At 47.3% G+C, this 22,533-nt stretch overlaps 1 protein-coding gene across 3 annotated transcripts in view; it reads left to right on the forward strand.

The window, feature by feature from the left end:
- Positions 1 to 22,533, forward strand: part of LOC125947042 (uncharacterized) — a 74,615-nt gene that overhangs the window by 40,275 nt on the left and 11,807 nt on the right. For 2 of the 3 annotated variants that reach the window (XM_049671324.1, XM_049671326.1), the window contains exons 4-5: positions 8,002 to 8,134; positions 17,351 to 17,487. In XM_049671324.1, coding sequence (XP_049527281.1) covers positions 8,002 to 8,134; positions 17,351 to 17,487 — 270 coding nt within the window. Of the gene's footprint in view, positions 1 to 8,001; positions 8,135 to 17,350; positions 17,488 to 18,364; positions 20,825 to 22,533 lie in introns of those variants that run through there. The other variant, XM_049671325.1, reaches the window with a different exon arrangement.

The raw sequence follows: 22,533 nt of genomic DNA on the forward strand, positions 1-22,533 counted from the left end.
CTGAGGGCTGCCAGAACCAGCCAGGCCAATTTTGATCCGGCTGCTCTCTGGAAGTGCTTTGGCTAGCAGACAACAAAAAGAGGCGGCAAACGCTTGCTGCCATCTTTGTGGCGACTTGACAGATTGCAACGCGGGCGCTAGAAGACTTTCACCTCGCTAAGCCAACTGGCTTCTGTCACCTTCGGATTTCCTTACTTCTAGCATTATCTTATAAGGTTCTAATGCACCGTTCCACCTTGCAAGGCGGTACAATACGAGCGGTGACGAACTAGTTGATGCTTTTATGTGTGTGTCCCGCGAAGGTACAGTGGCTAGAATGGGGAAGTGTGTTGAACGCGCCGGCTCGCGGGTGGAGCTTTGGGAGGAAACTGCCAAGGGGCGCTGCCACACACTTACATGTCGGCTGCGACAGCGGCTAGCAGCCGTGGAATGCGAGCAGCCGTGGATGCGTGGAATGCGATCAACCGCGCATTCCATGATGCTCGGATGATCGCATTCCATGATCGCATTCCACGCCGCCCAACATGCAGTAACCTATAAGAACGCTTCGTAATAAATATTGACACGTGTGCTTGTTTATCTTTCACCAGTGACCGCTGAATCTCTTCTTTAACTATGTCAGCGATCGAGGCCACCTGAGGCTGCGACCTTGGGTACAACTTCTGCAGCTCTTCCTGTACGACCGCTCTGATCGTCTCTCGCAGGTCGTCGGTGCCTAGCGCTTGAGCTTCGGCGTAGTTTGTCAGCGCACGGCGGTTTTATTGCCTGGCACACATTTCAAGCATCTTCTCGATCTTTGTGGCCTCTGAAACTAATTCTGTGAAAGTCTTGGGTAGGTTGCGTATTATACCGGTGAATAGATACTCTGTGACACCCCGCATCAACTTTCCTGTGAACTTTCTTTTCTTCAGACATGTCGGGGTCGGCATTGCGGAAGAGGCGAGTCATCTCCTTTGTGAAGATTGCGATGTTCTCGTTCGGCAATTGCACTCTGGTGCAAGAGAACTTCGGCCCTCTCCTTTCGTACGACACTCGTGAAGGTCCTCGCGAAGTTCTCACGAAATAGGTCCCACGTCGCCAAGGTGGTCTCTCTGTTCTCAAACCAGGTCCGAGCAGCGTCGTCCAACGAAAAATAGACATGGCGCAGCTTGTCGTCGTCGCTCCATTTTTTGAACGTGGCGGTCCTCTCGTATGTCTCCAGCCAGGTTACAGGGTCTTCAGCCGATGATCCACTGATCCACGAAAGGTTGGTGGCTCCAGAGGTTGTTGCAACAGGAAGGGGAACGCTGGGGCTGCCATTAGGGTCGTTGACTTGGCCTTGATCGCTGTGGTCTTCTCGGGAAGAAGTCCGTACTCCGGCAGAATTCCTTGCTGCCTACGGCTAGCTCGCTGGTCCTTAGCGACGTTGGTGTTGTCCTCTTGTTTCGGGCTTGGATAGCGGCTTTACGGGGGTGTTCTGTGCATGAACGCACTAGCACCTCCACCAAATATCACGTAGTAGTGATGGTGAAGAAAACAGTCGCAAAACTGTGAATGACGAAACGGACTTTTTTATTGGGCGAATATTGGCCCACAATAGCAAGTTCCACTCGAAGCGCAACGATAGCGGCGAACACAGTTGGCAATCGTCGAAATCTGATCAGCAGCGAAACGTGTCGGCATTTATACATGAGTCATCGAAGGTTCCAGAGTAATTCCTGGTACCCGCGTGTCTTCCAAAAAGCACTAGACAATTCGCGTCACTCATACAATCACATTACATAAGCGTTGGTGACAACAGACAACAGATAGAAGCATCGATAATGTTCGAGAAAATTCTGATAAATGCAGGCGCGTCCTGCGCTGAGCGATAACATTTCTTAGCCAGTGAAAAGCAGTCACCGGTGAAAGATAACCCGAAAGAAAGAAGCTATCAAATATGATTACAGCATTAAAGGCACTAGGCTTGAAAAAGTGAATGAACAAAAATATTTAGGTGTCACGATTGCTTTAAACCTCAGATGGAATGCACATATTTCGAATATTACTTCAGTTGCTATGCACAAGCTGTTTTATCTTTGCAGATGCCTCCGGCTGGCCCCTCCATCTACCAAGCTTTTAGCCTATACTACCTATGTTAGACCGGTATTAGAATACTCTAACATAGTATGGTTTCCTTATACAGTCACTAACATAAAAAAACTAGAAAATGTACAGAGGAAGGCTGCAAGATTCATCTACAACAAATATAAGTGCACTGATTCTCCCACAAATATGTTAACGAGCTCTGACCTCCGAATACTGGCGATTAGACCAAAACAAGCGCACCTAAAATTTATTTTTCAGCTACTTCACAACTATTATAAAATTGACACATCATTGTATATCCATCCATCAGAATCCCGCGTAACCTGGCACAAACATTCACATACACTGACAGAGTACTCTTACCCCAATGGAACTTTCAAGCACTCTTTTTTTTTTTTCACTTGCGATCAGGGAATGGAATTGTTTAGATCCCTCGGTTACTAATGCGAACTCATTAACGGACTTTGCCTCAAAAATAGCAAATATCATGTGTTAATGCAGTAGCGCTCTCAGCCCCAGAGACATTTCGCCATCATTGGAAGCATATTAGCGACCAAGTGCTCACTACAGAGTGTTTTCAGATTTGCTTTTATTTGCCTGTGTACCACTCCATTTCATGTATAATTTCTGTTATCTGTTGCTGTTGGCTACATTGTGTTAGCTGAGGATAAAAATGTGTACTTTGTATGTTATTTCTATTATAAGTGTGTATAAGCTATAAGTGGTACAAGTGTTTTGTCCCTAGAATTTGAGCTCGGTACTCATTCCTAATTATCATTAAGGATACTTATTTTTTATACCTTTTAATCTTATACTGTTGTGATGACTGTCACTGCATTGGATTCCTGTTTCTGTTTTGCCGTGTGGTGCTGATGTGTTATTGTACCTGCATGAACAATCTCTACGCCCACCTGCTATGGTCTCGGAAAGAGACTGGCAGTATTGAAAATAAATAAATAAATAATATGCTGTAAGAAATAGCTGTTTGTGCAGAGGAATCAGAGTGCAAACATCTCAAGTTTAAAGTTTCGTGTCAGGGCCACCTAAGATTTTGCCACATGTCTTAACACTAATTATTGAACTTAACCATGAGCTGTGGTGCCTGGGCAGCATTGGAATATGCTGCTACGCACATGCGGTCTCAGGTTTGACTCCTGGCTGCAGCGACTGCGTTTGATAAGAGTAGAATGCAGAAGTGACTGCCAAGCTTTGGTTGCATGTTAAGAAACTCCAGGCAGTAAGAATTAATCTTTAGCCTTCCATTGTAGTGTCTACCATAGCATTAACCCTTTTCGTGCCTTGGATCAGCTGGGTTCATTCAGGCAGACAAAAACGAGCTAAGCTTGTCAGCAGTACTTTACATTTCCTAGCAATGCCATAGATCAGCCTTGTTTTCTCTTGGTCTTAGTCATGCTTTTGGTACTAGATTGCATCGCACAATGCATGGGGCAACGCAAGCAGAAATGGACACTATTCTTTCTGGGGAGGCAAAACATGTTGGTAGCTGGGATCTAATTTGGCCCCATAACTTGGCCATTATCTCATAAATCGGGATAACAGCATGGCGCTTTGGGACGTGAAACCTTGTCCATAGATCTATGTCTGCATCCATCCCAACGGTTTCTTTTTGTAGCTTCAAGTGACCCGTCAGAAGACTTGCCTTGAATTTATATGGCAGGCTAGAAACTGTCGTGTGACAGTACGCCGGCAGCAGATGCATTTACACAGACGGCAGATGGATGCAGGCAGAAAAAAAGGGGGAGGGGGGGGGGGAGGAATGTCGCGTGAACTTGCCGTGGGCCTCCCGATTTGAGAACTCTTTATCGTCGGTGCCATGTGACGTGATGTGCATTCCCCGCTTTTGTCTGTTGCACAGATTGGCCTTATAATGAGCTGTAACCAACTGAAACCACCTGCCGTAAGGATGGAAGAACCTTCCGGTTTTCTGGAAGAAAACTGGAAAGCAATACTTTCTAAGCAATAGAAAATTGCCATTAAGCTCAGCATGGCTCACAATTAAACTGAAAACCCCCATTGGTATTTAGGACAACTTCGCTATTTCTTCAGCTTCAGAGAGAAAAAAGCACTGAATTGTACTTGACAGACATTCTATCGATAAAAAACAGGGTTCGCACAGCCCCTTGAAATCCTTGAATATCCTTGATATTGACAGTATAAGTTCAAGGGCCCTTGAAACTACTTGAATACCCGTGAGCTCCTTGTAATCCTTGAAAATCCCGTGGGATTTGTTCCGCTAGAGGAAATTAACGATGTACCTCTGCAAGTCATGCTGATATTTAAGGCCCTTTCGCTTATGAATGCCCATGAAAACAAGCTGTGTTGACTAAAGGGCAACATCAGGAAGTTTCGGTTTTAAATCTCGCAGCCCCTACGTCGTCTGGCAACTAATATGCATTGGAAATGCAATCCAATCCAATGCGAGGCATATCGCTCGCTCGGCTTGCGTATAGTGCCTAGAATATACTCTAGTGTGCCGTCCACCGAGCGTCTCAACGCGGGACGGTGGCGCGGGCAGTGATGCCTGCCGCCGCGGGCCACCAGACGGCGATGCCTGTCGGCACCATGCTAAATCCTGCGGTGTTCGACTCGCATTTGTTTGCGATGCGTTGATTGCTACACGTCGATTGCAATGCATAGTTCATTTCTCGCCTTGCTGCCGCTTTCGTTGCAGTCTTTTCTTCTTGTGAGTGGGTTTTTTGCATCTATGTGTGCACTCGTCTGTCTAAAGAAACATTGAACAGGTCGCGAAACCGTGATTTCCCAGAGACGCGGAAAGAAACGGCTCATCTCATTACCTAGCGCGTCCGCAGACCCCGAACGTATTGCGGATTGGGACAGAACAGACAAGAACATAAGAGGCAGATCGCCGGGCAAATGGGGAGACTCGCGTCGTGTCTTGCCTTAAGTCCGCCCATGTCTCAGCATGGTCGTCCGGCACAGTCTCGGAGTGCAGCGCACCAAGCGGCCGGCGGCGGCAGGCATCACACTCGGTGATACCGCGACACCCGCTCTCGGCACACTAGTATGTGTCTTTTAGGTACTATAGTCGGGCCGTTTGTCGGCCTCGTGCGCGCCATTTCAGTGAAGTTCGCGTTTGCGTTGTGTGTTTACTTTGACAAGATGCCAGGCAGGAAGTGCAAGTTTCAGCCTGCGTGGCTGCAACATACGGACTATCGTCACTGGGTGCGACCGGAACCAAGCGATCCTTATCGAGCAATGTGCGCATTATGTCAGAAAACGGTCGACATTGCAACGATGGGGGAATCTGCCTTGAAGAGCCACCAGAAAGGCGCGAAGCACCGATCCAAAGCTGCAGCAGGTGAGGGCTGCTCATCCGTCGCAAGTTTCATGCGAGCGGCAAATCTGTCGTCCGAGGCTGCTTGTCAGCGTGAAAGCACGGCAACTTCCTCTCGGGCTGCGACACTTGACGAAGACTGCAGAAAGCATGATTCCGTGATCGAAGCCGAGATTTTGTGGACGATGAAAGTTGTGTCCTCGCTCTACTCCTACAGCTCCAGTGGATCCATTTCCTAGCTATTCCAAAACATGTTTCCGGATAGCGAGGTCGCAAGAAGCTTCACTTGCTCTGAGAAAAAGTGCGCGTACGTCGCGTGCCACGGTCTGCGCCCATTTTTCACTTCGCAAGTACAACAAATGATGGAGAAGTCTGACAATTTTGTTGTGCTTTTTGACGAAACCTTGAGTGAATACCTGCAAAGAAAACAACTTGATGTTCACGTCAGATTGTGGAATAACTGTGACGTGACAACCAGATATCTGACTTCGACATTCATGGGTCACAGCACAGCGGACGACCTTATGCAGAAGTTGACGGAAACACTCGCGTCCTTTCCCCTGAGCAGGATTGTGCAGCTCTCGATGGACGGCCCGAATGTCAACTGGAGTCTTTTCAACAAGTTGCAGCAGCACATGAAGAATGACTTTCACGTTCAGTGCTTGGATATTGGTTCATGTGGCTTGCACACAGTGCATAATGCGTACAAAGCAGGAATGCATGCGACAAGCTGGCCAGTTGACACCTTTCTGTCGAGCTTATTCTCACTCTTCCATGATGCACCGGCCCGCCGTGAAGATTTTGTTGAAGAAACAGGGAGCAAGCTGTTTCCACTTCCTTTCGTACCCCACCGTTGGGTCGAGAACGTGCCCGTACTGGAGAGAGCCCTGGCTATGTGGGAGCATTTGAGGCACTACACCGAAGCAGTGAGCGACCATAGGCTACCCTTGCCGAAATGTAGAGTGTATGAGAACGTCAGTGCTTTTCTAAAGGATCAGCTTGCACTTGCGAAACTGAACTTTTCCCTAAACGTTGCAATGGTTGTGCAGCCTTTTTTGACTGTTTTTCAGAGCGATTCTCCAAAGACATTTTTTTAGCAAAAGAGCTTGAAACTGTCTTGAGAAGCCTCCTTGCAAGGTTCGTGAAGCGCTCGGTATTGACAGAAGCCACGAGCATCACGAAACTGCTGCGAATTGATGTTCATGATACTGCCAATTACACGTCACTTGAGAAGGTGGACGTTGGACGCGTGGCTGAGAAGATCTTAAAAAGCGGAAAAGCGAGTACCAAGTGTGTTTTTGAATTTAGGGGCGAGTGTCGTAAGTTCATTGTGAACATGATCCTGAAAATCATGGAGAGAAGTCCTCTTAGGTACCCTCTGGTTCGAGGGTTGTCATATTTCGACCCCAGAGAGATGGCGAAGACAGAAATGTGCCTTGGGAAGCTGAAAGTTGTTAACTGTTTAATTGACAGTAAGCTTCTTTCTGAGCACAAGAGAGATATTGTGTGTGCACAGTACATTCAGTTCTGCCAAGAAAAGCGGCATGAACTGCAAAACTATGAAAGAGACCATGAACGCCTTGACGTTCTCTTCGTGCGCCTTTTGAAGCATGACCCGGCATTCTCGATGTTATGGGAAGTACTGAAGGTCCTTCTCTTGCTTAGCCATGGGCAGGCTTCAGTAGAAAGAGGTTTCAGTGTAAACAAGCAGATCGCGGTCGAAAATATGGCAGAGCTCTCGTATATCTCACAACGAGTCATCTGCGAGGCCATGAAAACCCACGGTGGGCTGCTTAACGTTCCACTGTCGAAAGAACTGAAGTCATCAGTGCGCCAAGCCAGGCATAGGTATGCGCTATACATGGACGAACAGAAGAAGCAAGCTGTAGCTCAACAGGTAACCTTGAAGAGAAAAGCACTCGAGCTAGAGCTACAGAGCATGCAAGAGAAGAAGACAAAGCTCCAAAAAACTCTGAAGTGCTTGCAGGAGTCAGCGGATCGCTTTTCGGAAGACACTGAAGCAAAAAACGACCTGATTTGTCAAGGCAAACAGTTTCCGTCGAACAGCCAAAGAAAAAGAAGCGGAGATAACAGCTCTTGAAAGAGAAATTAAAGCGAAAATAGGGCTCCTTTCCTAAGTCATGTGACGAAATAAAATTATGCTAACACTCCTTGAATTCTGCCTTTTTGCATCCTTGAAATCCTTGAAATGTCCTTGAATTTCCAGCCAAATATTGTGTACGAACCCTGAAAAAACATTTTCCAGATCTTCGTATACGAACTGAGTTGGTATCAGAGAAGAGCATACTACGCATCTCGATTCATAGTTACTGATAGCTAGCAAGATTCTTGTTAGGTCATGTGATTAGCCTCCCAAGCATGGGCAGCACTATGTTTCTTGCACATAATTTGGAAGCATAGAAGTTTGTGTTTAATTTTTTTCTATTTTATATTTGATTCAATTTTTGGCTTCCTTTTCTTGATTCGATTCGACATTCTATTTGAAATCTACTGTTCTGTACTCGCACACCCCTACCGTAAATTGATGTAATTATCTAATCCTAATGTAAACTGGACTGTACCGTACTATAAGCTAATGCAAGTATGTCATCTGACAGGAAGACTCTGCTGAAGGAAGTGCTAGCAAAGCACACTGTGGCCCATTCGCCGGTGCCAGCACCAGGCGGGATGACCAGTTGTTGGCAATGTTCGCTTTTTACTTGGACCACAACTACAGCTGTCAAGGAGGAGGTAAGAACGTTGCAAGAATATTTTTTTAACGCGGAAGCAATAACATGCATTCTGTAATTTCATGAATGCAACTAATTCCACTTAAGTGAAACCCAGCTATCTGCCTAATGCGCTGATGTGTTGTCGCAACTGTTACCCAGCATCAAAAAGTATGCCTAGTGGAGTGTAATGCAAATGTTCCTTCGGCAAAGTGGCAAGTACACCAACATGATCTCAGTTAAGCCGGTTGTTTCAGTCATGGCCGAGAAAATATCTAGTGCCAGCCCTCAACAACACACGATGACAACTCAATTCCCACGCAATGCCCTCGATGCCTGCTCAAACTCTCTAAGCTTTCGAATTTTTTTCTGTTACCGCGTTGCTCCAGCGATGGGACTCCTTGCCTTTGTCTTGCATTGCATTCTGGGGTTTATATTGTGCATATGCGCTTGCTGCAGGAACGAGCATGACTCTTGGATTTAATAATCTGCTGTTGTGCCGATGTCGTTGATGTGGTAACAGCTGCCTCGATTATGTTTGCACTCTTCCAAGGCTCCCGATGAGCACGAGAAGAACTAAAGACGAGATAGCCTCGCACCAGACGGCGTCATTGTTCCGTGAACGACGTCTTCAATGTCATGCCCTGTGTAGTGTTTGTTTCGTCCAGTTTTAACGTTGTGTGTAGAAAAACGCGTTTATCCAAGACTGTCTCCGGCTCATATCTTGGCATCGCACCAATTCAATTGAGTTTAAGAGCTGGTACAGTCGAACCTTGATTTAACCCCCTCAGGTACATAAGCCAGTGAGCCGTGAAATTATCGAGGTATTGTATTTTTTTCTTTATTTGGGCCTTCATAACCATAATGAAGTACTTTTCAAAAATATATTTCTGATAGCTTATATGTTATTCTCTGGGACATACTAGGTCTGTTAGAAAAGTGTCCGACCTTATTTTTATTTTGCGAACACCTGATGGATATGAAACAAGTGTGTTTGCATCAGCTGACCTTGAACCTTCGTGTGCATGTGCAAATTTTTTCCCGCCTGTCGATAACGTCAGTTGCTGGGACGCAGGTAGTGCACAGTGCTCTCGTCGGTTTTTTTATTGCAAGGAAAAAGACGGAGCGACTGGAGTAGCGCTACTGCATCAAATTTTGAGAGGAACTGGGCGACAACCAAGTGGAAACCATTCGGAAGATTCAGATGGCTTTCGGTGATGATGCTATGAGCAGCACACAGATTAAGGAATGGTACAACCGGTTTAAAGACAGCTGCATATCGGTGGAGAACAAGCCACGCTCTGGTCGGCCATCAACATGCCGAAATGACCAGGTCATTGCAGAAGTGAACGCTGTGGGGATGCGGGACCGTCATGTGACTATCAGAGAAATTGCAGAAAAGGTGGGCATCAGCACTTTTTTTGCAGATTATATTATGACCGAAGATTTGGCCATGAAGTGAGTTGCGGCGAAATTCGTGCCGAAGCTGCTCACGGTGGAGCAAAAGCAACCTTGTATTGAAGTCTCACAGGACATGCTGGATTCCACAAACAGTGACCCAGCTTCATGAACACCATAATCACTGGTGATGAGTCTGGGGTGTACGGGTATGACCCGGAAACCAAATCCCAGTCGTCACAGTGGAAGCATTCCGTGCCACCAAGACCAAAGAAGGCCCGCCAAGTGCGCAGCATTGATAAAGTGATGCTGTCTGCTTTCTTTGACTCCCGCGGTGTGGTACACCTCGAGCACGCACCACACAGTCAATCACCAAAGAGTACTACAGGGATGTCCTCCGTCGCCTAGGTGATGCTGTGCGGCGCAAGAGACCCGGACTTGTGGTCAACAGGAAATTGGCGCATCCATTGCGACAACGCTCCTGCACATTCCTCACACTTGATCAGACTTTTTTGGCGGAAAACCAGACTCCTGTAGTTCAACAGGCTCCTTACTCTTATATGGCCCCCTGAGACTTCTGGCTATTTCCCAAAACCAAGAGGCCATTGAAAGGAGTGCGATTTCAGACAAGAGAGCACATTATGGCTGCAACGACAGCTGAGCTAAACTCCATTCCGAAAGAGGGCCTTCTCTGAATGCTTCCAACAATGGCAGCACCGCTGGGAGAAGTGTGTGGAGTCCCAAGGAGACTACTTTGAGGGTGATTAGGTTTCCAACGCTCCAGTTATGCCAGTTTTTTTTCTTCGGCCAAAGGTGGATACTTTTCTAACAGACCTCGTATGTTTCCCTATGTACCTTAAGGGAGTCGAACATTTATGTGGGCTTCAAGCCCACGGGATCCTGCTTGAATGTTGTGAAATAGATTTAAAAAAAAAAAATTGCTTCTAGCATACAGACAGCGTACTCCATTTTACCCGGCATTGTTTCTCAGCAATGACTCTCTTTTCGGCATGAAATCAGTTTTACGTTTTCTTAATGATGTTCCTGTAATGCATGTTGTACACTCGAGCCATCTGTAGCATAGCCTCTCAACGGAGGCTGATGTTTCGGCAGTAGCATTTATAGCGTGGGCCTCAATGCACCTGTGTTCGAGGACCCTGATGAGGCAGTCGTGCTACTGGCACTGACACATTTTAGTTTATCATGTCTTTGTAACGTATCTTTTATCTTTTTAGTCCACCTTACTGATAATTGCCATAATTTTATTATATTGTTATGGAGCAGTGGGGCATGGTGTGTCCATGAACAACGAAGACGATTTAGCTAGGCGAGCGCGTGGCTGGTTCGGGCAGCCATTCTGTGTATCCACCGTTGCTGCAATTTTGTAAATACGTGTAAATACACCTTCGCTTCACTATTTGTGCCCCTTGGCATTTTGGTGGAGGTGCTGGGTATTCCCGAGAGACCACAGAGCTCCGCAGCGGTAGTACGCCTTGGTATTAACATCATGACTGAGGCCGCGAGACCTGCGCCAGATGAGAACCCCAACCATTGTCGTGGCGTATCCGAAAGGTCCAGGAACGTTCTGCGGAACCGATTACGTCGACGTGGAAGATTGGATCACTATGTATGAGCGTGTGAGTACCCACAAGTGGGATGCAACTGTAATGCTGGCAAACTTGATGTTCTACTTGCAAGGCACGGTGAGCTTACGGACTTAACTGGGAAACGTGCAAGCAGAAACTGAAGGACTTGTTTGGCCGTCCACTTGGGCAGAAGAACACCGCGAAGAAAGACCTAGCGACTCGTGTGCAAACTTCCATGGAATCGTACGTCGCTTATATCCAGGACGTGCTAACTCTGTTCCGCAAGGCTGACAGTGACAGAGTCGGACCAGGTCGGGCACGTTTTGAAGGGCATCGCTGACTATGCTTTCAATTTGCTAATTTTTAGGAATTGTGCGACAGTCGGCCACATTATTAAGGAGTGCCAATGCTTTCAGCTGGCAAAGAGCCGCCACATTACAACGTTGCCAACATCGTTCACCCACTTGCTGAACATAGCTGCGACTTCCTCATGCCAGGACAGCAGAATGCAGTGACCATCGACTTCTCGAAAGACGTGACACGAATTGTGTGGCGCGAAATTGAAGCAATGTCACCTGCCACCCCTTTTCCATGCGTCAGTGATCCCAACAGCTTGCCCATGGTGCCACTTGTCCAAGCAATAGTCCATGAAGAACTCGAACATCTCGGAGTTCATTCTGTTTGCTCTATTGCACCCTCATGACTCTCGGATGGACCTGCTCCTTCGCCTAGCCAGCGGATCCCTCCAGGCTATTGGAACCTGGCCGACTGGCGAACTGCAGGGGATTGACCGATCTGCTTTGCCTGCCGTCGAAACGGTCACATTGCCGGTCATTGCCACAGCCGAGTCGGATCCTCACTTACACGACCGCCCTATGGTTTTACCGTTCCGGACTGAGCCCACGCCGTTTCCAGCCTCCATTTGACCAGGAACCGCCTAATGCCGACGCTATTGTTACATGGAACAGTTCTGCACTGTCATTCCACTGCACCAATCCCGTTCGCTACCAGCTTGTCGGCCGTCATCCCCATCGCCTCAGGCTTGTCGCCCACCATCCGCCATGAACCTTCGACGCTCTTTCCCAGAAAACTAACTGCTGCAGCTCCCGGAGGTGATACTGCACTGCCGACTCGACCTACAAATCCTCTGCTCACTTTACCGACCCGACAAAATCTGATTGATGTTATCGTTGATGGCATAAACATTCCGGCGTTGATCGAGACTTGTGCGCAACTTTCTATGATGAGTGCCGAGTGCGCGGCCGCCTGAGCAAAGTCCTCACACCTGCCGCATCAAGAACCCCCATCACGATTTAGCTAGGAGAGCGCACGGCTGGTTTGGGCAGCCATCTTCTGTATCGAGCGTGGCTGCAATTTTGTAAATACGTGTAAATACACCTTCACTTCACTATTTCTGCCCTGTGGCAATATATTTTACGCATATTAGAGCGACTATTTTTAGGCCTCTTTACAGCCATATTGCATCTTTATTAAGAATACATTTATTCATTGATGACTCACGACAACTTGCTTGGCCCTCTTTGGCCATTCCTGGTCCTTGCGCCATTCTATGGCATGCAATAGCTGTACCAGCACACTAGTGATCACCGAGGCCAATTACTAGGTCATAATCTGCAAAGAACTGATCAATGTTGCAGTGATCTTGAGTGACAATGATGGTTTTGCTTCATTGGATGGTGAAGACGCTGCTACGTAATGTGCGCACATTCCATTGGCACCTATGATGCCATACCGAGTTCCATCGGAGTGTTTGCCGACGACGGCGTATAGTGTAGTTCACCTGACAGAATGCAGAAACCGTGTGACATCACAGTGTTCCAGCAAGAACAATTTAGATTTTTGAAATGAAACTTAATTTCAGTGCCACTAAACCATGTTGCCTTGAAAATTTATTGCAAAAATTTTGGACACAGACACAGAGAACAGACGAAGATGAACGATCCTACCAACTGTTTATTTCTACAGACACACGACCAATTTTATAAGCTTCGCCTGTGCCCTTGCATCACGCCACTTCTTTATACGAAAGTGAGAAGGCCTATCATCAAGAACAACTGTGTGTCAAATACAAATGAAAAAACTCGAGCCTGGCCTTGTGGAATGCACTTGACACCTCGCTTAAACAGGTAATGGAATGCTAGTTAATGAAGAAAGCTTCCAAAGCTTACCAAGCCGTGTTACTTGCAGACCTGCCTAGAATCATGATCTCGCGAAACCATGATAGATCATGATACATGATAGAAACCATACTATATGATAAGCCAACTAGCCCAACAGTCAGTCTCACTAAAGCTACTTCGGAAGTACATGCAAACACTTCAGCTTGTCACCTTAAAGATATGGCGGAATGGCTGACTCCTCAGGAGAACGCTCTTCTGCAACCTCATTCCGCGAAGCTCCGCACTGCCTAAGTGGGAGGTACATATCGTGCGAAGGCCAGCTACCTCTTTGAGATGATTGCCGCGTGTGGCCCATACCCACAACGGGGGACTAGCAAAGAAGCGGCCGGTAAATTGATAAATACAAGCCAATATGTAAGGTTTGTCACATTGTGTAGCACAGGTGCGCGAGAGCGCATGTACGCGTCAGTTTACTTTACGCCAGGGGTTCTCAAGTACAGTCATCCCACGGAACCCTGCTAAGCTCCATAAAGTGCCAAGGACCCCCCCCCCCCCCTGAATTAACCGAATGTCGAGTTATCGAGGGTATCAAGAAAACAATAAACAAATACTTCACTACGTCATCACGCTTCTATTTACTCAATGAATCGTCAAATCTTGTTTCTATTTAGCACAAGACCAGTGCGGAAGCTGAAATTCTCTTCATCTCATGACTGATTAGCGCTAGCAGCGGCGAAGGCCTTGCGACATCCTTCGCGGCGCGCGTTTTCATTTGAGACGTGCTTTGCACACCAACGGGCGCACATCTCGATTATTTTTTCGACACTCAGCTGCTCGCCAACAAATTGTCCATCCATCGCGATGTAGCTGGTGCTTTTTATCTCCGACAGCTTTGCACTGAATCAAAGCGAAACTACTGCTTGCCGCAACCGCTGCGAACGAAACCGCGACCGCTATCGACGATCATGGACGGCGACTTTATGGTTCAGAAGGCAGGCGGCTGACGCATGCACAAAGTCAAAACGAAACTACCGTTCGCTGCAAGAAGTGACGAAACTGCGGCCGGTCGCTATCGACACTGCCATGGGAGGCGACTGCGCAGTTGTGAAGGCACGCAGCCGATGCGCGCATCGAGTGAAAACGAAACTACTATTTGCCGCAACCGCGGCGGACGAAACTGCGGTGGTTATCGACGCGATTAGAGATAGCGACTACGCACTTACGGAGGCACGCGGCTAGCCGCCAACGCAGAGTTGCGCGCGGCGATAAACGCAAGAATAAAGGCTTTAAAGGTTAGGCACGAAGCGCTTCGGCGTTGCTGTCAGTCACGTGCCGCTTTAGATCGCCGCTGAGGACCACGGCGATGCGGACTATGCCGATTCGTTTCGGTTGGACGCTACGCCGTTCTTGCTCTTCTGCGGCGCGCATTTGCGGCGCTGTGCGAATTTTTTTTTTCCTCCAACGTATATGTCAGTGCGCACACTACCGGCACCGACCCTATCCTACAAATAGGAGAAACGCGCATGGTGGTAAGCTACGGCCTCCGAGATTCAACTGTGAAAGCTTAGGCGCGCTGCCCGTTCTCAGAGGTTGGGTGGCTAAAAGCTGCTTGCGTATTTATTGCGCAGTTCGCACGTTGCTGTTACGCACTGTGATGTGCTTTTTGACACTCGGGCATGGGTAATGGAGGTTCTTTCGATCAAGCGCACCTCGTGTTCGCCGTTTAAGACACTTGTCGAGAGCGGCACCAGGGAAAATTTATCAGTGGCTCGCGGAACCCCGAGCAGGGGCCTGCGGAACCCGTAGGTTCCGCGGAACCCACTTTGAGAACCCATGCTTTACACCAAAGACGCAGGAATGAAATGGACAAATTTATTTATTTATTTATTTATTTATTTATTATTCAGTTTACTTTACGCCAAAGACACAGGAATGGAATGGACAAATTTATTTATTTATTTATTTATTTATTATACCTCAAAGGCCCTCAAAATACCTCATGTAATACTTCAAAGGTATTACATGAGGGATGGGCTTAGTTTAACAAAATAATGATTCGAGGGCAGCCTTGAAGTGATGTGCGTTAGCCATTCGTTGACCGCTTCGTGAAAGTGTTGTATAGAATCGTGCACATCGAACGTGTGTTGGATGTGCATAATTTTTTTGTTCTTGATTGCGAGCCTTGGCGCTGGGAAATCGTACAAGAAGGCATCGTATCAACGAGGTTCTACTTTATAAAATTTGCAGTAAATTTATATTCTAACATTGCAGTCGCGTGCTCAGCAACATAAAATCGTCATGCTGGGCCCATGTATGTGGCCATCTGCTGTGCATAATGCAAACTACATTACTTCTGTAGGATTGCTATGAGAAAGAGAGGGTGGGCTCTTTAACGAATACTGGAGACGTGTCTAGCATGCTACTCCAGATGGGAACAGGGAAAAATGGAATGATTTGCACAGTGCACATCACCGATACACAACACACACAAAACATACCACTACAGTCTTTGAGGAAGTTTCTTACGCTGCCTGTGTACGGTACACAGGCAATTGTAACGCAAGCGGCAACTTTCCAGTCACGCGAAATGAAGAAAATAAAACCGATATGTAACACGAGATGAACGAAAAGAGAAATGGTACCTTTATTTAAGGAATCGCAATTCGGAAACATTCTCTTCACTCATCATGGTCGTCTGAAGAGGAGACGGAGCTTTCCATGGGCGGCCTTCTCGGACGATCACCTTAGCGAAATTTCGCATGACTCGGCACTGAAAGCGTCCCCGACAAGTGTTTCTGGCACTGTCCTAAGCTTGCAATCAGCGCCAAGAGAGCTGTCGGCGGTATACTTCAAGAGGTGTTCGTTGTCAGGATGAGCCGAATCTCGCGAATGCGAAACTATCTCCGAAAGTGGTCGCCCGAGAATCAAGTCATCTTCCGTGCCATCGAGCTTGTTTGAGATTTAAGTACTTCTTAAAAGACTGCACAATCATTTCATTCGGGGTTAGTACCAGGCCACTTCATGTTGCACAGAGCCTTCCCGACTGGCCTAGCAATAAAAGTGGGCCTGCCGCTGGTCCCACCATCCGCTAATCGTCGACTCTTTGACGTCGAGACGCCGAGCCGCGGCGGACTTTCCTAGCTCCTTGGCCATCCAAATTGCTTGTCTCGTGAAGCGACTGTTGTACCGAATGCGCTGCATCGCCATAACGTCGTGAATGAACGGAGTCGAACCGCAAAAGGCCGTAGGGTATTGCAGCATCGTAACCAGTCACAAGTATAGCGAAAACAGCGTCGACTCCAAACAAAGACAAGTTCTGACTTCGATCTACTTGTGTATGAATTGGATCGAGACCTAAAGTTACAGGTTGTGAATGTAACGATAAAAATCACGGGATTTAGAAAATTTGTTTTAAAATAGTAAATTTTGCCGTTATTCGAATTTAACGCGAGGTTCGAGTTCAAGCAACGAAAATCATGAAAAAAAAACTCTTGTTGCAATCGAATAAATACAGTAGTTTTAAAATAATTTAATTTACCTTCCTTGGAAGCAGCGCAGGTTAATGCTGTGGGCTTATTCAGGCGGTCTGTACCCATTTTTTGGGCAAAACTGAGTATCGCTGCCGATATTCTTAGTTTTGCGATTATACGTCGCTCAGATTATATGATGATTTTGCATGGTCCCCTCAAAGTCATATAATCGGGGGTTCCGCTGTAGTTTTAAATGGTGTTTGCCATATTCAGCCAAATGTGATGTAGGCATGCCTGATAGTGCCTTTTGAGGCCATGTCGCACACAACTTGCAAATAAACCTGTACTGCTTTTCTGAGTCAGTCCAGACAGCGCACCATGCTACAGAAGAACTCGTATGTCACTCCATTGAGGCTGCCATTGATGTCTATGCTGTCTAGTGATGTAGCACCACTGTGCTTAGGTGCTGCCACTGCCATAGCCATAGACACCATGGCAGGTGACTTAAAGTGTAAGAGTGTTGTGAGGACGTTGCAGAATATGCTTAGCTTGGTACTGTGAGCTCTTGTCTGCAATTTCAATGCATACTAGCTAGTGCACTGCTTGATGAGATTGGGCTAAGATTGCATTTCTGTTTCTGCAGAGTTGCCCCATTCATATTGCGCAGACTTCAAGGCTGCGAGTGTGGATGTGGAAACGCAATGCACACTCAAGAAAAAGCACAGATCTGTGCAAGTGACCATGGAACCCAGAAGGCGTGCTGCCGGCACGCAAACATAGGTATGTTGAAGATTACAGATGCCTTTTACTGTGAAGAAAATTTTATGTACATGCCAGGGGTAGTTGTTCAGGCTTCTCTTGTGTATGTTTAATATTACCTTTACGTGCCAAGTAATTGCCTGTTCAAAAGTTTTAAGCATAATTAAAATGCAGCTGCAGACCATATTAGGAACTTTAATTTTTCACCGAGTTTTGTTTAGTCCACTAGTGTGGACTCTGTACTGAACTCTTAAATACTTGTACACTATAGTCGAGCCATGTTATAATGAAGTCACCGACAAGCAGCAGTGTTGTGGATTTGGTGTTTAGCAATCGTAACAGCCTAATTGAATCGGCGGTTTCAACACCCGGTATGAGTGATCACGACACAGTAGCAGCTACCGTGCTGCGCAAAAAGATTGAGCTAAATATATTGCACCCAAGAAAAGTATTCCTGTATGGCAGGAGCCACTTTGATGCTATAAGTAGGGACCTAGATGAGTACCTGGGTTCATTTCAAGAATGCAGCCGTGACTTGGAGATTGAAACTTTGTGGCTACTGTTTAGAGAAAAGCTGTCGTTCTTAATAAATAATTTTATGCCATCAAGAACTTTGACAATTACTAGTTGTTGCAGCGACAATCCTTGGATCAGTAAAGATTTGTGCCTCAATCAAAGAAAGGCTAGGGTATATGAAGTTTATTGTCAAAAGAAAACTGCTGTAAAGATGAAGAGATGCACATGGGCTCGGGCGCTCAAACACCGGGCGCTAGGGGGCAAGTGAGGAGAAGACGAGGAGGAAGGAGATAATAGAACAGCCGGCCCAGGAACGGGTGCTGTCTCTGTGTCTGTTCCTTTACAATGGCGCAGTCTACAATGAACATGCCCTCCTTCCCAGGAACGCCGTTCACGCTTCCTCAGGTATGGAGCCTGCCATCCTACCACCGTTGCAAGTACTCGTTGCACCATCCGGGGACGGCGTCCAAGCCTCCTTGGTGGCTCTAGGACAGGGATGTTCGGATATCCGCGTCCACGCCATCGCCAAGCTGACACAACAGCTCCATGTTATGACGACTGCTTTTGTGTCCATCAGCGGTTGCGTCCTGCCTGGGAACGACGCCGTCCACATTTCCCTGAAGCCGGCGTTCTTGGAAATACCAGCGTTCCACGGCTTCCAAGACGACGCCATCCTTTGGGTGGAAAATATCAATGCCTTGGGTGATTGTCATACCTAGCCTGACCACACAAGATGGCTGATTGCAGCAAAATGACTTTGCGGTGCCACCAAGGCATGGGAAAACTACGAAGGCATCAAGCAGCGGTCCTGGCCTGAATGGAGTGCAGCTCTGATTGCTGCGTTCGGCCAGCTTCCTTATGCCTGCGGTGAGTCCCACCAGCGAAGTACTTCGCATGGCACTCCGGAGAGCTACAGCTTCACTGCTGTGGAAGGTGTGCCCTGCAGCATTCAGATGGAGATGTCCGCCACAGACCCCCTGCGAAGCCAGCAGCTGCTGCTACAGGTCTTTAATAAGTAGTTCTGTGTCGGTCACTGAAATCACACATCAGGTCAAGACCACTTGCCATCCACAGCAGTCGGTGACGCGGCCTCCAAGCTCGTCGTCGGATGTGCACATGAAGGCGCCGTCTCACCGGGTGACGCTGCCGGCTCCATCCGAATTAGTGGGAAACGCCGAGCACAACAGCGCTTCCGCTACTATCCCGCTTCTGCTAGATCCACCTAGTATCCCGGCCTCAAACTTGGACGCCTCAACTGCACACAACGTGGCATTGAGCACCGATGATGAAGAGCTAACACTTCAGGATCACACCGATATTTCCACGGATCCTAAGAACGACACACATCAGGACCAGTCGGACCCACACCTATGAACTTCACAACAGTCATTGGCCGAATGCGGAGACGTTCATGCCTCGCCTAGTGACGTCTCACTGAAGGGAGCCAGGCAGACCAACGCGGCTGGGGTCACCATTACTGAAGACCGGAGCAGGTCCGAGGTCGTCATCATTAATGACCTTCCCATGCGGCCCAGACCTTCCTATAGTATGCATTCCGCAATGCAGATCGAGGGCCAGTTATCTTTTGCAGATGCCATGAACACTGACCAGGAAGGCAGGGTAGCACTCGGCGTCCTTACAAGATCTCCCGGTTCGAGCACCTTGAGGAGCCTTGTTCCGTCAGTGGCAACTCTGAAAAAGCGCAAGTTGCGTCTTATACGAGCATGGATGCTCACCTCCTCATTGAAGAAGCCGCGTCGTAGACCACACCGATGCATTGCAACCGAACGTGATCAATGCGACCATCTGCGTTCAGTGCTACTAACTGGTTTGGCGTCCAGAATTTCCTGCCGTATTTTTTCAAGAGCGACAGGCTAATCGTCTCGGAGACCAGCGACCAGAGCGCAGCACTCAGTGCCGGCCGCCCGAGAAGCTGGTAGCGCATGTACTGGATGGCTCATTGACGACGTTTTCCCACTCTTGTCGACCATGGTTCTCACCACCTACGCACCCTGACAGCCGCCAGAACCATCTTCGGCAGCGTGCAAAGTCACAGCGTGGCAAGCCGCAGCGTGGCCGTGTGTAAGGTATCTCATGAAGACAAAAAGGCGCTCGGACTGCCTCCATGTTAAGTGGCGTGTTTGCAAGCCATGCCGGAAACTTGCAGCATGGCCAAGTGTAAAGATGACGAGATGCACTTGGGCTCGGGGGCTAGGGGCGAACGAGGAGAACACGAGGAGGAAGTAGATAATAGAACAGCCGGCCCAGGAACAGGTGCTGTCTCTGTTCCTTTACACTGCCAATTTGTTTGCAAAGTTGAAATGCCTTGAGCTTAAAAAGCAACTAATGTAGGCAAAGGATGAACATTTGTCTTCATTGGAAGACAAAATGAAATTAAATCCAAAACAAGTGTGGCGCTTTAATAAAATTAATAAGAAGGATTCTATTCGCATCCCAATCATATTTAACAACGATGAGTTTTTAAAAGATGACTTGCGCAAAGCTGAATATTTTAACGCATATCTTCAATCTGTTCTTTTCTGCGCCGATTAGTGTCTCGGTAGCATCGGGCAATGTGGCACTTGCGCAGCTGCCGGAAATGAAATTTTTACAACAGCGACAGGTATCGGGGAATTTTTTGCACAATCTGAACCCACATGGCCCTGATAGCATATCAATTTACATTTTGAAACACTGCGTCAATCATATTGCTCCTTTTTTTTTTGGTGGTACTCTGTTGCCTATTGCCATTGTGGCAAAAAAAGCTCCCTCGAGAATGGAAAATGGTTAATGTTGTGCCCATACATAAAGAAGAAGGTGATCAAGTAAAGGTATCGAACTACAGACAAATGTCGTAACTTTCAGTACAGTTGACTTCCGTTAATTCGACTCTGGGGAATTCCCCGGCTGAAGATCCCGGCCTGCATCCATGCATTTCTATGAGCTCAAGCTACTATCATTATTTTGGTCCTGAAATTGGCCTTGGCCAGATAATTTGAACTTGACCAGTCAGCAAGAACACGCCTGACCTTTATGGTGAGCCCAATGACGACCCCTTTAGTGGCAGTGTCTGTCTCGACGCAGTTTTAGGTGACAGTGAATGCGTTGACCACACGTCATCGAAATAAAAATGCCTTTTTCGACTCACCCTATGAAGATTTTCAAGCAATAGCCATAGCTCATAATGTATGATTACGGTATTTACCCAATTCTAACGCCTGCCTTTTTTTAAAAGGAAAATTGGGCTAGAAGTTGCCTGCGTGGTGCATTCAGACACGAAACCAAAACCACCTTAGCAATGTTTGCATACATTGCCACTTAACACTTATGTACTGCGGTGAAGCTGACTTTAAAAAAAAAATGCGTGGTGAAGCTTAGAAAACCGGTCATCATTGTGCAGCAATTTTCCTTACTACAGTTGAGTCCCGCTACAACGAAATTCACAGGACATGCGAAAAATTTCGTTGTGGAGGAACTTCGTTGTTGCGAAATTAGTATGTATATACATATGCCAAACGGCAAAGCCGCTAACAAAACCGAAACCATCGTCCGGGAAATCTTCGTGATGGCGTAGGGGCAAAGATTGAAACGTACCGAATGCGGTCAATAAAGTGTCAACTTCATGAGAGAATGCATTTCGCGCCGCTGTTACAGCATTTTTGTACATTGTGGCCAACGCCTAACCCAACGCGCTTGCCACACTCATTTTGCAGCACATGCACTGTCGCAATGAAGCGGTTTGAATTATCACAATTTCATTGCATATTTATGACAGAGTCGGCAAACTTGGCAAGCTTGCGCTTACCGGAAGTTTTATTTCCAGAAGTGGGGGTCAGCCTGGATTGCTTACGCTTCACGGCAAGCAAAGGCGTTACGTGAGTCTCACAGTCCGTTAAAAGAGCCATCGCAATGTCATTGTCGTGGGCTCCGATAACTTTTAAGGTGAGGTCAAAAGCATCCATTACTTTCAAAGCAGTCGCAGGAGTCGGTGTGTATAGTGGGTTGTCATTTTCCCCTGACGACGAGACATTGGCATCATGTTGACAACAGCGGCTGCGGCGCGGCCGTCGTATCTTGAAAGCAATCCGTGCCGTGCACAAAGTGCGCGCCCGGGCAGGCCTCATCTTAAAAGTGATCTGCGATGTGGGCAAAGGCAACTAGTGCCGGTAGAGTCGTGTGCACTGTGCTTTCGACGTTTAGTTCACGTTGAAGAGAGATGGCACGAAGGTCAATTCTCTTGTTGCTATTGCCGTGCCTCATTCCAGCGTGTTGACACAGAGTTTCTGCGGTCATCGAACGATATGTGTTCATGTTTACTTGTGCACACGTGACACCGTGCTTGGTAATTTAGTTAGCAAATGTTTGCAAGTTTATACGGCCGATAAAACTACGATCCTTAGTTCGTATAGCTGTCTACTAATCTGCTGTCGCAATCGATGCTTCGCCTTTCGGGAGAAAGTGCGAATTTTTTCCTTCCGCTTTCTGCCTCACTGATCATATGTGCCTTCTCGAGAGAGTAATTTACGCTTCTTCGTTGGCGTAGCCATTTCG

The sequence above is a fragment of the Dermacentor silvarum genome, chromosome 7 (assembly GCF_013339745.2).
Source record: "Dermacentor silvarum isolate Dsil-2018 chromosome 7, BIME_Dsil_1.4, whole genome shotgun sequence".
NCBI lineage: Eukaryota > Metazoa > Arthropoda > Arachnida > Ixodida > Ixodidae > Dermacentor > Dermacentor silvarum.